This window comes from Hyla sarda, chromosome 5 (genome assembly GCF_029499605.1).
Source record: "Hyla sarda isolate aHylSar1 chromosome 5, aHylSar1.hap1, whole genome shotgun sequence".
NCBI classification, from domain to species: Eukaryota; Metazoa; Chordata; class Amphibia; order Anura; family Hylidae; genus Hyla; species Hyla sarda.
Genome location: NC_079193.1, coordinates 380,855,186 through 380,871,494, shown reverse-complemented (window position 1 = coordinate 380,871,494; position 16,309 = coordinate 380,855,186). Strand labels below are relative to the sequence as shown.

The window sequence follows — 16,309 nt, the reverse complement described above, 5'->3', positions numbered from 1 at the left end:
AGGTATATATATTAGTAGTGTCTGTATATAGATATATATTAGTAGTGTCTGTATATAGATATATTAGTAGTGTCTGTATATAGATATATATTAGTAGTGTCTGTATATAGATATATATTAATAGTGTCTGTATATAGGTATATATATTAGTAGTGTCTGTGTCACGATGCCGGCTGGCAGGTAGTGGATCCTCTGTGCCAGAGAGGGATTGGCGTGGACCGTGCTAGTGGACCGGTTCTAAGCCACTACTGGTTTTCACCAGAGCCCGCCGCAAAGCGGGATGGTCTTGCTGCGGCGGTAGTGACCAGGTCGTATCCACTAGCAACGGCTCACCTCTCTGGCTGCTGAAGATAGGCGCGGTACAAGGGAGTAGGCAGAAGCAAGGTCGGACGTAGCAGAAGGTCGGGGCAGGCAGCAAGGATCGTAGTCAGGGGCAACGGCAGAAGGTCTGGAAACACAGGCAAGGAACACACAAGGAACGCTTTCACTGGCACTAAGGCAACAAGATCCGGCAAGGGAGTGCAGGGGAAGTGAGGTGATATGGGGAAGTGCACAGGTGAACACACTAATTGGAACCACTGCGCCAATCAGCGGCGCAGTGGCCCTTTAAATCGTAGAGACCCGGCGCGCGCGCGCCCTAGGGAGCGGGGCCGCGCGCGCCGGGACAGAACAGACGGAGAGCGAGTCAGGTAGGGGAGCCGGGGTGCGCATCGCGAGCGGGCGCTACCCGCATCGCGAATCGCATCCCGGCTGGCAGCGGAATCGCAGCGCCCCGGGTCAGAGGACGTGACCGGAGCGCTGCAGCGGGGAGAGAGAAGCGAGCGCTCCGGGGAGGAGCGGGGACCCGGAGCGCTCGGCGTAACAGTACCCCCCCCCTTGGGTCTCCCCCTCTTCTTAGAGCCTGAGAACCTGAGGAGCAGACTTTTGTCCAGGATGTTGTCCTCAGGTTCCCAGGATCTCACTTCAGGACCACAACCCTCCCAGTCCACTAAAAAAAAATTTTTTCCTCTGACCTTTTTGGCAGCTAAAATTTCTTTGACCGAGAAGATGTCCGAGGAGCCGGAAACAGGAGTGGGAGGAACAGATTTGGGAGAAAAACGGTTGAGGATGAGTGGTTTGAGAAGAGAGACGTGAAAGGCATTAGGGATACGAAGCGAAGGAGGAAGAAGAAGTTTATAAGAGACAGGATTAATTTGACACAAAATTTTGAAAGGACCAAGGTAGCGTGGTCCCAACTTGTAGCTAGGGACACGGAAGCGGACATATTTAGCGGAGAGCCATACCTTGTCTCCAGGGGAAAAAACGGGAGGAGCTCTTCTTTTCTTATCCGCGAACTTCTTCATGCGTGATGAAGCCTGTAAGAGAGAATTTTGGGTCTCTCTCCATATGATGGAAAGGTCACGAGAAATTTCATCCACAGCGGGCAGACCAGAGGGCAAGGGAGTAGGGAGGGGGGGAAGAGGGTGACGGCCGTACACCACGAAAAATGGGGATTTGGAGGAAGACTCAGAGACCCTGAAGTTATACGAGAATTCGGCCCATGGGAGGAGATCTGCCCAGTCATCCTGGCGGGAGGAAACAAAATGTCGCAAATAATCACCCAAGATCTGGTTAATTCTTTCTACTTGTCCATTGGACTGGGGATGATATGCAGAAGAAAAATTTAATTTAATCTTGAGTTGTTTACAGAGAGCCCTCCAGAATTTAGACACGAATTGGATGCCTCTATCCGAGACAATCTGCGTAGGCAACCCGTGAAGACGAAAAATGTGTACAAAAAATTGTTTAGCCAACTGAGGCGCTGAAGGAAGACCAGGAAGAGGGATGAAATGTGCCATTTTGGAGAATCGATCAACGACCACCCAAATAACAGTGTTGCCACGGGAAGGGGGTAAATCAGTAATGAAATCCATACCAATCAGAGACCAAGGCTGTTCGGGGACAGGCAGAGGATGAAGAAAACCAGCGGGCTTCTGGCGAGGAGTCTTATCCCGGGCACAGATAGTGCAGGCTCGCACAAAGTCCACAACATCCGTCTCCAGAGTCGGCCACCAATAGAAGCGGGAGATGAGTTGCACAGATTTCTTGATACCCGCATGACCTGCGAGATGGGAGGAGTGACCCCATTTGAGGATTCCAAGGCGTTGGCGAGGAGAAACAAAGGTCTTTCCTGGAGGAGTCTGCCTGATGGAGGCAGGAGAAGTGGAGATCAGGCAGTCAGGTGGAATGATGTGTTGCGGAGAGAGTTCAACTTCTGAGGCATCCGAGGAACGAGAGAGAGCATCGGCCCTAATGTTCTTATCGGCAGGACGAAAGTGAATCTCAAAATTAAATCGGGCAAAGAACAGAGACCACCGGGCCTGGCGAGGATTCAGCCGTTGGGCAGACTGGAGGTAGGAGAGGTTCTTGTGGTCGGTGTAGATAATAACAGGAGAACTTGAGCCCTCCAGCAGATGCCTCCATTCCTCAAGTGCTAATTTAATGGCTAGAAGCTCTCGATCCCCGATGGAGTAGTTCCTCTCCGCTGGAGAGAAGGTCCTAGAGAAAAAACCACAAGTGACAGCATGCCCGGAAGAATTTTTTTGTAGAAGAACAGCTCCAGCTCCCACTGAGGAGGCATCAACCTCCAATAGGAAGGGTTTGGAAGGGTCAGGTCTGGAGAGGACGGGAGCCGAAGAAAAGGCAGACTTGAGTCGTTTAAAGGCGTCTTCTGCTTGAGGAGGCCAGGACTTGGGATCAGCATTTTTTTTGGTTAAAGCCACGATAGGAGCCACAATGGTAGAAAAATGTGGAATAAATTGCCTGTAATAATTGGCGAACCCCAAAAAGCGTTGGATAGCACGGAGTCCGGAGGGGCGTGGCCAATCTAAGACGGCAGAGAGTTTGTCTGGATCCATCTGTAGTCCCTGGCCAGAGACCAAATATCCTAGAAAAGGAAGAGATTGGCATTCAAACAGACATTTCTCAATTTTGGCATAGAGTTGGTTGTCACGAAGTCTCTGAAGAACCATACGGACATGCTGGCGGTGTTCTTCTAGATTGGCAGAAAAAATTAGGATATCGTCCAGATATACAACAACACAGGAGTATAACAGATCACGAAAAATTTCATTGACAAAGTCTTGGAAGACGGCAGGGGCGTTGCACAGGCCAAAGGGCATGACCAGATACTCAAAGTGTCCATCTCTGGTGTTAAATGCCGTTTTCCACTCGTCCCCCTCTCTGATGCGGATGAGGTTATAGGCGCCTCTTAAGTCCAATTTAGTAAAGATGTGGGCACCTTGGAGGCGATCAAAGAGTTCAGAGATGAGGGGTAAAGGGTAGCGGTTCTTAACCGTGATTTTATTAAGACCGCGGTAGTCAATGCAAGGACGTAGGGTGCCATCTTTTTTGGACACAAAGAAAAATCCGGCTCCGGCAGGAGAGGAGGATTTACGGATAAAGCCCTTTTTTAGATTCTCCTGGACGTATTCGGACATGGCAAGAGTCTCTGGGGCAGAGAGAGGATAAATTCTGCCCCGGGGTGGAGTAGTACCCGGGAGGAGGTCGATAGGGCAATCATAAGGCCTGTGAGGAGGTAGAGTCTCAGCTTGTTTTTTGCAGAAAACATCCGCGAAGTCCATATAGGCCTTAGGGAGACCGGTTACTGGAGGAACCACAGAGTTACGGCAAGGGTTACTGGGAACCGGTTTTAGACAGTTCTTGGAACAAGAGGACCCCCAACTCTTGATCTCCCCAGTGGACCAATCCAGGGTTGGGGAATGAAGTTGAAGCCAGGGAAGTCCAAGGAGAATTTCCGAGGTGCAATTGGGGAGGACCAAAAGTTCAATCCTCTCATGATGAGATCCGATGCTCATAAGAAGGGGCTCCGTGCGGAAACGTATGGTACAGTCCAATCTTTCATTATTTACACAATTGATGTAGAGGGGTCTGGCGAGACTGGTCACCGGGATGTTGAACCTGTTGACGAGAGAGGCCAAAATAAAATTTCCTGCAGATCCAGAGTCCAAGAAGGCCACAGCAGGGAAGGAGAAGGCAGAGGCAGACATCCGCACAGGCACTGTAAGACGTGGAGAAGCAGAGTAGACGTCAAGGACTGTCTCACCTTTGTGCGGAGTCAGCGTACGTCTTTCCAGGCGGGGAGGACGGATAGGACAATCCCTCAGGAAGTGTTCGGTACTAGCACAGTACAGGCAGAGGTTCTCCATACGGCGTCGTGTCCTCTCTTGAGGTGTCAGGCGAGACCGGTCGACCTGCATAGCCTCCACGGCGGAAGGCACAGGAACAGATTGCAGGGGACCAGAGGAGAGAGGAGCCGAGGAGGAGAAACGCCTCGTGCGAACAGAGTCCATATCTTGGCGGAGTTCCTGACGCCTTTCGGAAAAACGCATGTCAATGCGAGTGGCTAGGTGAATAAGTTCATGTAGATTAGCAGGAATTTCTCGTGCGGCCAGAACATCTTTAATGTTGCTGGATAGGCCTTTTTTGAAGGTCGCGCAGAGGGCCTCATTATTCCAGGACAATTCTGAAGCAAGAGTACGGAATTGTACGGCATACTCGCCAACGGAAGAATTACCCTGGACCAGGTTCAACAGGGCAGTCTCAGCAGAAGAGGCTCGGGCAGGTTCCTCAAAGACACTTCGGATTTCCGAGAAGAAGGAGTGTACAGAGGCAGTGACGGGGTCATTGCGGTCCCAGAGCGGTGTGGCCCATGACAGGGCTTTTCCGGACAGAAGGCTGACTACGAAAGCCACCTTAGACCTTTCAGTGGGAAACAGGTCCGACATCATCTCCAGATGCAGGGAACATTGGGAAAGAAAGCCACGGCAAAACTTAGAGTCCCCATCAAATTTATCCGGCAAGGATAGGCGTAGCCCAGGAGCGGCCACTCGCTGCGGAGGAGGTGCAGGAGCTGGCGGCGGAGATGACTGCTGAAGCTGTGGTAGTAACTGTTGTAGCATAACGGTCAGTTGAGACAGCTGTTGGCCTTGTTGCGCTATCTGTTGTGACTGCTGGGCGACCACCGTGGTGAGGTCAGCGACAACTGGCAGAGGAACTTCAGCGGGATCCATGGCCGGATCTACTGTCACGATGCCGGCTGGCAGGTAGTGGATCCTCTGTGCCAGAGAGGGATTGGCGTGGACCGTGCTAGTGGACCGGTTCTAAGCCACTACTGGTTTTCACCAGAGCCCGCTGCAAAGCGGGATGGTCTTGCTGCGGCGGTAGTGACCAGGTCGTATCCACTAGCAACGGCTCACCTCTCTGGCTGCTGAAGATAGGCGCGGTACAAGGGAGTAGGCAGAAGCAAGGTCGGACGTAGCAGAAGGTCGGGGCAGGCAGCAAGGATCGTAGTCAGGGGCAACGGCAGAAGGTCTGGAACACAGGCTAGGAACACACAAGGAACGGTTTCACTGGCACAATGGCAACAAGATCCGTCAAGGGAGTGCAGGGGAAGTGAGGTGATATGGGGAAGTGCACAGGTGAACACACTAATTGGAACCACTGCGCCAATCAGCGGCGCAGTGGCCCTTTAAATCGTAGAGACCCGGCGCGCGCGCGCCCTAGGGAGCGGGGCCGCGCGCGCCGGGACAGAACAGACGGAGAGCGAGTCAGGTAGGGGAGCCGGGGTGCGCATCGCGAGCGGGCGCTACCCGCATCGCGAATCGCATCCCGGCTGGCAGCGGAATCGCAGCGCCCCGGGTCAGAGGACGTGACCGGAGCGCTGCAGCGGGGAGAGAGAAGCGAGCGCTCCGGGGAGGAGCGGGGACCCGGAGCGCTCGGCGTAACAGTCTGTATATAGATATATATTAGTAGTGTCTGTATATAGATATATTAGTAGTGTCTGTATATAGATATATATTAGTTGTGTCTGTATATAGATATATATTAGTAGTGTCTGTATATAGATATATATATTAGTAGTGTCTGTATATAGATATATATTAGTAGTGTCTGTATATAGATATATTAGTAGTGTCTGTATATAGATATATATTAGTAGTGTCTGTATATAGATATATATTAGTAGTGTCTGTATATAGATATATATTAGTAGTGTCTGTATATAGATATATATTAGTAGTGTCTGTATATAGATATATATTAGTAGTGTCTGTAGATAGATATATATTAGTAGTGTCTGTATATAGGTATATTAGTGTCTGTATATAGATATATTAGCAGTGTCTGTATATAGGTATATTAGTAGTGTCTGTGTATAGATATATATTAGTAGTGTCTGTATATAGATATATATTAGTAGTGTCTGTATATAGATATATTAGTAGTGTCTGTATATAGGTGTATTAGTAGTGTCTGTATATAGGTGTATTAGTAGTGTCTGTATATAGATATATATTAGTAGTGTCTGTATATAGGTATATATATTAGTAGTGTCTGTATATAGATATATATTAATAGTGTCTGTATATAGATATATATTAGTAGTGTCTGTATATAGATATATATTAGTAGTGTCTGTATATAGATATATATTAGTAGTGTCTGTATATAGATATATATTAGTAGTGTCTGTATATAGATATATATTAGTAGTGTCTGTATATAGATATATTAGTAGTGTCTGTATATAGATATATTAGTAGTGTCTGTATATAGATATATATTAGTAGTGTCTGTATATAGATATATATTAGTAGTGTCTGTATATAGATATATATTAGTAGTGTCTGTATATAGATATATATTAGTAGTGTCTGTATATAGATATATATTAGTAGTGTCTGTAGATAGATATATATTAGTAGTGTCTGTATATAGGTGTATTAGTAGTGTCTGTATATAGGTGTATTAGTAGTGTCTGTATATAGATATATATTAGTAGTGTCTGTATATAGGTATATTAGTAGTGTCTGTGTATAGATATATATTAGTAGTGTCTGTATATAGATATATATTAGTAGTGTCTGTATATAGATATATATTAGTAGTGTCTGTATATAGATATATTAGTAGTGTCTGTATATAGGTGTATTAGTAGTGTCTGTATATAGGTGTATTAGTAGTGTCTGTATATAGATATATATTAGTAGTGTCTGTATATAGGTATATTAGTAGTGTCTGTATATAGATATATATTAGTAGTGTCTGTATATAGATATATCAGTAGTGTCTTTTTATAGATATATATTAGTAGTGTCTGTATATAGATATATATTAGTAGTGTCTGTATATAGATATATATATTAGTAGTGTCTGTGTATAGATATATATTAGTAGTGTCTGTATATAGATATATCAGTAGTGTCTGTATATAGATATATATTAGTAGTGTCTGTGTATAGATATATTAGTAGTGTCTGTATATAGATATATATTAGTAGTGTCTGTATATAGATATATTAGTAGTGTCTGTATATAGATATATATTAGTAGTGTCTGTATATAGATATATTAGTAGTGTCTGTATATAGATATATATTAGTAGTGTCTGTATATAGATATATCAGTAGTGTCTGTATATAGATATATTAGTAGTGTCTGTATATAGATATATTAGTAGTGTCTGTATATAGGTGTATTAGTAGTGTCTGTATATAGGTGTATTAGTAGTGTCTGTATATAGATATATATTAGTAGTGTCTGTATATAGGTATATTAGTAGTGTCTGTATATAGATATATATTAGTAGTGTCTGTATATAGATATATCAGTAGTGTCTTTTTATAGATATATATTAGTAGTGTCTGTATATAGATATATATTAGTAGTGTCTGTATATAGATATATATATTAGTAGTGTCTGTGTATAGATATATATTAGTAGTGTCTGTATATAGATATATCAGTAGTGTCTGTATATAGATATATATTAGTAGTGTCTGTGTATAGATATATTAGTAGTGTCTGTATATAGATATATTAGTAGTGTCTGTATATAGATATATATTAGTAGTGTCTGTATATAGATATATTAGTAGTGTCTGTATATAGATATATATTAGTAGTGTCTGTGTATAGATATATTAGTAGTGTCTGTATATAGATATATTAGTAGTGTCTGTATATAGATATATATTAGTAGTGTCTGTATATAGATATATCAGTAGTGTCTGTATATAGATATATATTAGTAGTGTCTGTGTATAGATATATTAGTAGTGTCTGTATATAGATATATTAGTAGTGTCTGTATATAGATATATATTAGTAGTGTCTGTATATAGATATATATTAGTAGTGTCTGTATATAGATATATATTAGTAGTGTCTGTATATAGATATATATTAGTAGTGTCTGTATATAGATATATATTAGTAGTGTCTGTGTATAGATATATTAGTAGTGTCTGTATATAGATATATATTAGTAGTATCTGTATATAGATATATATTAGTAGTGTCTGTATATAGGTATATTAGTAGTGTCTGTATATAGGTATATATTAGTAGTGTCTGTATATAGATATATATTAGTAGTGTCTGTATATAGATATATTAGTAGTGTCTGTATATAGATATATTAGTAGTGTCTGTATATAGATTTATCAATAGTGTCTGTATATAGATATATTAGTAGTGTCTGTATATAGGTATATTAGTAGTGTCTGTATATAGATATATATTAGTAGTGTCTGTATATAGATATATATTAGTAGTGTCTGTAGATATATATTAGTAGTGTCTGTATATAGATATATTAGTAGTGTCTGTATATAGATATATTAGTAGTGTCTGTATATATAGATATATTAGTAGTGTCTGTATATAGATATATCAGTAGTGTCTGTATATAGATTTATCAAGTGTCTGTATATAGATATATCAATAGTGTCTGTATATAGATCTATATTAGTAGTGTCTGTATATAGATATATATATTAGTAGTGTCTGTGTATAGATATATATTAGTAGTGTCTGTATATAGGTATATTAGTGTCTGTATATAGATATATATTAGTAGTGTCTGTATATATAGATATATTAGTAGTTTCTGTATATAGGTATATTAGTAGTGTCTGTATATAGATATATATTAGTAGTGTCTGTATATATAGATATATTAGTAGTTTCTGTATATAGGTATATTAGTAGTGTCTGTATATAGATATATATTAGTAGTGTCTGTATATATAGATATATTAGTAGTGTCTGTGTATAGATATATTAGTAGTGTCTGTATATAGATATATTAGTAGTGTCTGTATATATAGATGTATTAGTAGTGTCTGTATATAGATATATTAGTAGTGTCTGTATATATAGATATATCATTAGTGTCTGTATATATAGATATATTAGTAGTGTCTGTATATAGATATATATTAGTAGTGTCTGTATATAGATATATTAGTAGTGTCTGTATATAGATATATATTAGTAGTGTCTGTATATAGATATATTAGTAGTGTCTGTATATATAGATGTATTAGTAGTGTCTGTATATAGATATATTAGTAGTGTCTGTATATATAGATATATCATTAGTATCTGTATATATAGATATATTAGTAGTGTCTGTATATAGATATATATTAGTAGTGTCTGTATATAGATATATATTAGTAGTGTCTGTATATAGGTATATATTAGTAGTGTCTGTATATAGATATATATTAGTAGTGTCTGTATATAGATATATATTAGTAGTGTCTGTATATAGATTTATATTAGTAGTGTCTGTATATAGATATATATTAGTAGTGTCTGTATATAGATATATATTAGTAGTGTCTGTATATAGATATATATTAGTAGTGTCTGTATATAGATATATATTAGTTGAGTCTGTATATAGATATATATTAGTAGTGTCTGTATATAGATATATATTAGTAGTGTCTGTATATAGATATATATTAGTAGTGTCTGTATATAGATATATATTAGTAGTGTCTGTATATAGATATATATTAGTAGTGTCTGTATATAGATATATATTAGTAGTGTCTGTATATAGATATATATTAGTAGTGTCTGTATATAGGTATATATATTAGTAGTGTCTGTATATAGATATATATTAATAGTGTCTGTATATAGATATATATTAGTAGTGTCTGTATATAGATATATTAGTAGTGTCTGTATATAGATATATATTAGTAGTGTCTGTATATAGGTATATATTAGTAGTGTCTGTATATATAGATATATATTAGTAGTGTCTGTATATAGGTATATTAGTAGTGTCTGTATATAGATATATATTAGTAGTGTCTGTATATAGATATATATTAGTAGTGTCTGTATATAGATATATATTAGTAGTGTCTGTATATAGATATATATTAGTAGTGTCTGTATATAGGTATATTAGTAGTGTCTGTATATAGATATATATTAGTAGTGTCTGTATATAGATATATATTAATAGTGTCTGTATATAGATATATATTAGTAGTGTCTGTATATAGGTATATATATTAGTAGTGTCTGTATATAGATATATATTAGTAGTGTCTGTATATAGATATATATTAGTAGTGTCTGTATATAGATATATATTAGTAGTGTCTGTATATAGATATATATTAGTAGTGTCTGTATATAGATATATATTAGTAGTGTCTGTATATAGATATATATTAATAGTGTCTGTATATAGATATATATTAGTAGTGTCTGTATATAGGTATATATATTAGTAGTGTCTGTATATAGATATATATTAATAGTGTCTGTATATAGATATATATTAGTAGTGTCTGTATATAGATATATATTAGTAGTGTCTGTATATAGATATATATTAGTAGTGTCTGTATATAGATATATATTAGTAGTGTCTGTATATAGATATATATTAGTAGTGTCTGTATATAGATATATATTAGTAGTGTCTGTATATATAGATATATTAGTAGTGTCTGTATATAGATATATATTAGTAGTGTCTGTATATAGATATATATTAGTAGTGTCTGTATATAGATATATATTAGTTGTGTCTGTATATAGATATATATTAATAGTGTCTGTATATAGGTATATATATTAGTAGTGTCTGTATATAGATATATATTAGTAGTGTCTGTATATAGATATATATTAGTAGTGTCTGTATATAGATATATTAGTAGTGTCTGTATATAGGTATATTAGTAGTGTCTGTATATAGGTATATTAGTAGTGTCTGTATATAGATATATATTAGTAGTGTCTGTATATAGATATATATTAGTAGTGTCTGTATATAGATATATATTAGTAGTGTCTGTATATAGATATATATTAGTAGTGTCTGTATATAGATATATATTAATAGTGTCTGTATATAGGTATATATATTAGTAGTGTCTGTATATAGATATATATTAGTAGTGTCTGTATATAGATATATTAGTAGTGTCTGTATATAGATATATATTAGTTGTGTCTGTATATAGATATATATTAGTAGTGTCTGTATATAGATATATATATTAGTAGTGTCTGTATATAGATATATATTAGTAGTGTCTGTATATAGGTATATTAGTAGTGTCTGTATATAGATATATATTAGTAGTGTCTGTATATAGATATATTAGTAGTGTCTGTATATAGATATATATTAGTAGTGTCTGTATATAGATATATATTAGTAGTGTCTGTATATAGATATATATTAGTAGTGTCTGTATATAGATATATATTAGTAGTGTCTGTAGATAGATATATATTAGTAGTGTCTGTATATAGATATATATTAGTAGTGTCTGTATATATAGATATATCATTAGTGTCTGTATATAGATTTATTAGTAGTGTCTGTATATATAGATATATATTAGTAGTGTCTGTGTATAGATATATTAGTAGTGTCTGTATATAGATATATATTAGTAGTGTCTGTATATAGATATATATTAGTAGTGTCTGTATATAGATATATATTAGTAGTGTCTGTATATAGATATATTAGTAGTGTCTGTATATATATATATATATATATATTAGTAGTGTCTGTATATAGATATATCAGTAGTGTCTGTATATAGGTATATTAGTAGTGTCTGTATATAGATATATATTAGTAGTGTCTGTATATAGATATATATTAGTAGTGTCTGTATATAGATATATATTAGTAGTGTCTGTATATAGATATATATTAGTAGTGTCTGTATATAGATATATATTAGTAGTGTCTGTATATAGGTATATTAGTGTCTGTATATAGATATATTAGCAGTGTCTGTGTATAGATATATATTAGTAGTGTCTGTATATAGATATATTAGCAGTGTCTGTATATAGGTATATTAGTAGTGTCTGTGTATAGATATATATTAGTAGTGTCTGTTTATAGATATATTAGCAGTGTCTGTATATAGATATATATTAGTAGTGTCTGTATATAGATATATCGGTAGTTGGTTGTCTACGAGGACCTATGGTAAGGCAGTGTTTCCCAACCAGGCTGCCTCCAGCTGTTGCAAAACTACAACTCCCAGCATGCTCCCAGCGGCTGTCCGGGCATGCTGGGAGTTGTAGTTTTGCAACAGCTGGAGGCACACTGGTTGAGAAACACTGCTTCAAGGGCTCATACAAGGAATTGTGCCCATACCGGAGATGCCCGTGGTGCTGCTTGTTGACTATTTGGCTCCTTGTTACATTTGTCAGTTATTGTATCAATTATTTTTAAACAATCATCTCAAATGGAAAAAATGTATTTATATTTTCATTGTAGTTTTTTATTAACCTTTGCATCACTTTTAATGCATTTGAAGAGTCTTCCCCAAGCCCTCCCCTCCCCTCCCCCGGTCGCTTCTGTGACATTTTATTCTGTCGCTTCTCGTGTTCCCCCACAATGGCGCAGTGATCGCAGAATGTTACACATCTTTATAGAATCGTTTTCTTCGCTCCTCAGGTTTGTTCTCTGCTGTACAACGCGCTGCGCAGCTCGGACCTGATGCTGACCTATATACCTGCCGGGATCTCCAGGAACTGTATGTCACCTCTGGGGGGCGCCGCCAGCCCGTACTCCTCCTAGTCACACTTAAAACCGCCATTGCCCAAATCCAACGTTATCCGTGAGGAGCTGATTATTCCGGATACAAAATTCCGGATCCATCACTTTATTATCAGTTCTTTAACAGTCATGGATTTTTCCCGCCTGTTTTTTCTGTGTTCCGTCCACTGCGCCACAATCCTCCAAGTGTCAGGACCCTAGAACTCTGTTCATCCTGAGGCTCCTGGTTCATGAATAGAATGCGAAAGCTGAAGCCACTGAGAACAGAAAATGTGGAACGTGTCGAAGAAAATTACCTTTTTTTTTTTCTTTCAAGAAACAGCGCCACTCTTGCCTATAGGTGGTGTCCGGTATTGCAGCTGAGCCACATTCAAGTGAACAGGGATGAACTGTAATACCTCACATAACCTGTGAACTGGAGTGGGGCGCTGTTGTTGGATGCAGCCATGTTTTTCTAATCCTGTACTTCTTATCTGTTACAATGTATCACATTTTCTATATTTAATACATTTTAATTTATTTGAAGGTGAAAAATTGTAAAACGTCATTGGGATCACCGGTCAGCGCGACTGTTATCACCACTTATGTTACAGTGTTTTTAGGATACATTTACGGTGCAGACGTACATGATAATTTTCTGTAAAAATGACCCCTTCTCTTTATCCTGTAGGTCCATACGATTAAAATGATCCCCTACGTATATACGTTTGATTTTGTCGCACTTCTGAGGCAGTCTGAATGCCAATATATCCTTCAGAAGGCCATATTAACTGATCAGTACCCAACGATCATGTTGTGGGGGTGCTGATCAGTCACCTGAACCCACTGGCAGCTGTCATTTTTACATTTAAAATGCTGCAATTGCTACAGGTGAAACTCGAAAAATTTAAATATCGCCCAAAAGTTTATTGTATTTCATTAATGCAACTTAAAAGGAAAGGAAACATGAAGTGCTCCAAAATCTCCTGGTCGATGGATGCGTTGACCCTGGAATTAATGAAGCGCAGTGACCAACACCGGCAGGGGACATGGCTCCCAAATCATAGTAATTGTGGGGGGGGGGGGAGGGGGGAGATGACATGGCTCCCCAAATCATAGTAATTGGGGGGGGAGGGGGGAGATGACATGGCTCCCCAAATCTTAGTAATGGGGGGGGGGGGGAGGGGGGAGATTACATGGTTCCCCAAATCTTAGTAATTGGGGGGGGAGGGGGGAGATGACACGGCTCCCCAAATCTTAGTAATTGGGGGGGGGAGGTGGGAGATGACACGGCTCCCCAAATCTTAGTAATGGGGGGGGGGAGGGGGGAGATTACATGGCTCCCCAAATCTTAGTAATTGGGGTGGGGGGCAGATGACATTGCTCACAAAATCATAAAATCGTAGTAATTGGGGGGGGGGGAGCTCAGATGACATGGCTCCCCAAAACATAATAATTGGGGGGCAGAAGACATGGCTCCCCAAATCTTAGTAATTGGGGGGGGGGGCAGATGACATGGCTCCCCAAAATCACAAAATCTTAGCAATTGGGGGGGGCAGATGACATGGCTCCCCAAATCATAATAATTGGGGGGGCAGATGACATGGCTCCCCAAATCATAGTAATTGGGGGGGGGGATATGACATGGCTCCCCAAATCTTAGTAATTGGGGGGGAGGGGGGAGATGACATGGCTCCCCAAATCATAGTAATTGGGGAGGAGGGGGGAGATGACATGGCTCCCCAAATCTTAGTAATTGGGGGGGCAGGTGACATGGCTCCCAAAATCATAGTAATTGGGGGAGGGGAGATGACATGGCTCCCCAAATCTTAGTAATTGGGGTGGGGGGGGGGGAGATGACATGGCTCCGCAAATCTTAGTAATTGGGGGGGGCAGATGACATGGCTCCCCAAATCATAGTAATTGGGGGGGGGGCAGATGACATGGCTCCCCAAATTATAGTAATGGGGGGGGGGCAGATGACATGGCTCCCCAAATCATAGTAATTGGGGGGGAGGGGAGAGATGACATGGCTCCCCAAATCATAGTAATTGGGGGGTAGGGGGGAGATGACATGGCTCCCCAAATCATAGTAATTGGGGGAGGGGAGATGACATGGCTCCCCAAAATCATAACATCTTAGTAATTGGGGGGGGGCAGATGACATGGCTCCCCCAAACATAATAATTGGGGGGCAGAGGACATGGCAGATGACATGGCTCCCCAAATCATAGTAATTGGGGGGGGACAGATGACATGGCTCCCCAAATCATAGTAACTGGGGGGGCAGATGACATGGCTCCCCAAATCATAGTAATTGGGGGGGGGGGGAGATGACATGGCTCCCCAAATCATAGTAATTGGGGGGGGATGACTTTGTGGTTCTCAAGAGCTGTAACCATAATGATCCCAATAATGACAAATCACGGCTTGTACTATCTCGCTTTGCATGTAACGAGTCTCATATATTAGTTTCACCTTTTAAGTTGCATTACTGGAATAAATTAACTTTGCACAATATTCTATTTTTTCGAGTTTCACCTGTATGGACTGCAGAAAATTAACAGGTTCATTTTTTACTGGTGAGTACTAGCTGCTGTTAACAGCCAACACTCACTGGCTGAGAAGTAAGCACAGCTCTCTTTATAGTCCTCGAGTGCGCACATGAGTGCCCCCCTGTGGACACTTATGGCTGGAAGTTATAGTGGCGGCCTCAAGGGTTGCTCAGAAGACTCAGGACTTGTACAAGGGATTATGGATAATGATTCATACTTTGACCCCCACCCTATAGGACAGTGGACCCCAACCTATGGCTCTCCAGCTGTTGTAAAACAAGTCTCATCATACCATGCTGGGAGTTGTAGTTTTGGAACAGCTGGAGAGCGCAGGTCAGGGAGCCCTGCCTTAGAGTCTACATGTAAACCCATCACCCCCTGAGGCTACTGTCCTCCCCCCTTCTCTACTGCAGCTCTCCGGAGGCCATTAGTGATGGAGAATTCTTGACTACTGTACATTTTGGGTAGAACTGAGGCAGAAGAACCAGTTTGGTAAAGAATGTGCTGGAATTCACAAGACAAGTGCAACTCCGTCAGTCCTGACCACTGCGCTGGAGCTGGACACACGGGCGACAGATTCTGCGGAGACCATCAGACATCTCCGTCCTCCTCTCAATGAGTAAGTGGAATCTAGCATCAATGTATCAGATTTCTTCTCTGCTCCTTGATATATTGCAAGATCTCTGCTTCCTGTCAGTGACTGGGAGTCTTTTCCATCTTGAGGCTGATAACCCCGTCCTGACCCAAATGAAAACTTTATTATAACTGTTTCCAGTCTAAAAGGATCCAAACAGCCAGGACTATAAAAATGATACATTCTACCGATACATTGTAACAAACTATCAGAAGAAGTTGGTGC

The 16,309-nt window shown here is 39.8% G+C and overlaps 1 protein-coding gene across 1 annotated transcript in view; it reads left to right on the top strand.

Annotated features, from left to right (window-relative positions):
* The window catches only part of LOC130274600 (mucin-2-like), a 49,880-nt gene extending 36,276 nt beyond the window's left edge, over window positions 1–13,604 (top strand). The window contains exon 3 of the mRNA XM_056523034.1: window positions 12,815–13,604. Coding sequence (XP_056379009.1) covers window positions 12,815–12,937 — 123 coding nt within the window. The 3' untranslated portion in view covers window positions 12,938–13,604. The remainder of the gene's footprint in view (window positions 1–12,814) is intronic.
* Window positions 13,605–16,309: the final 2,705 nt, after the last annotated feature.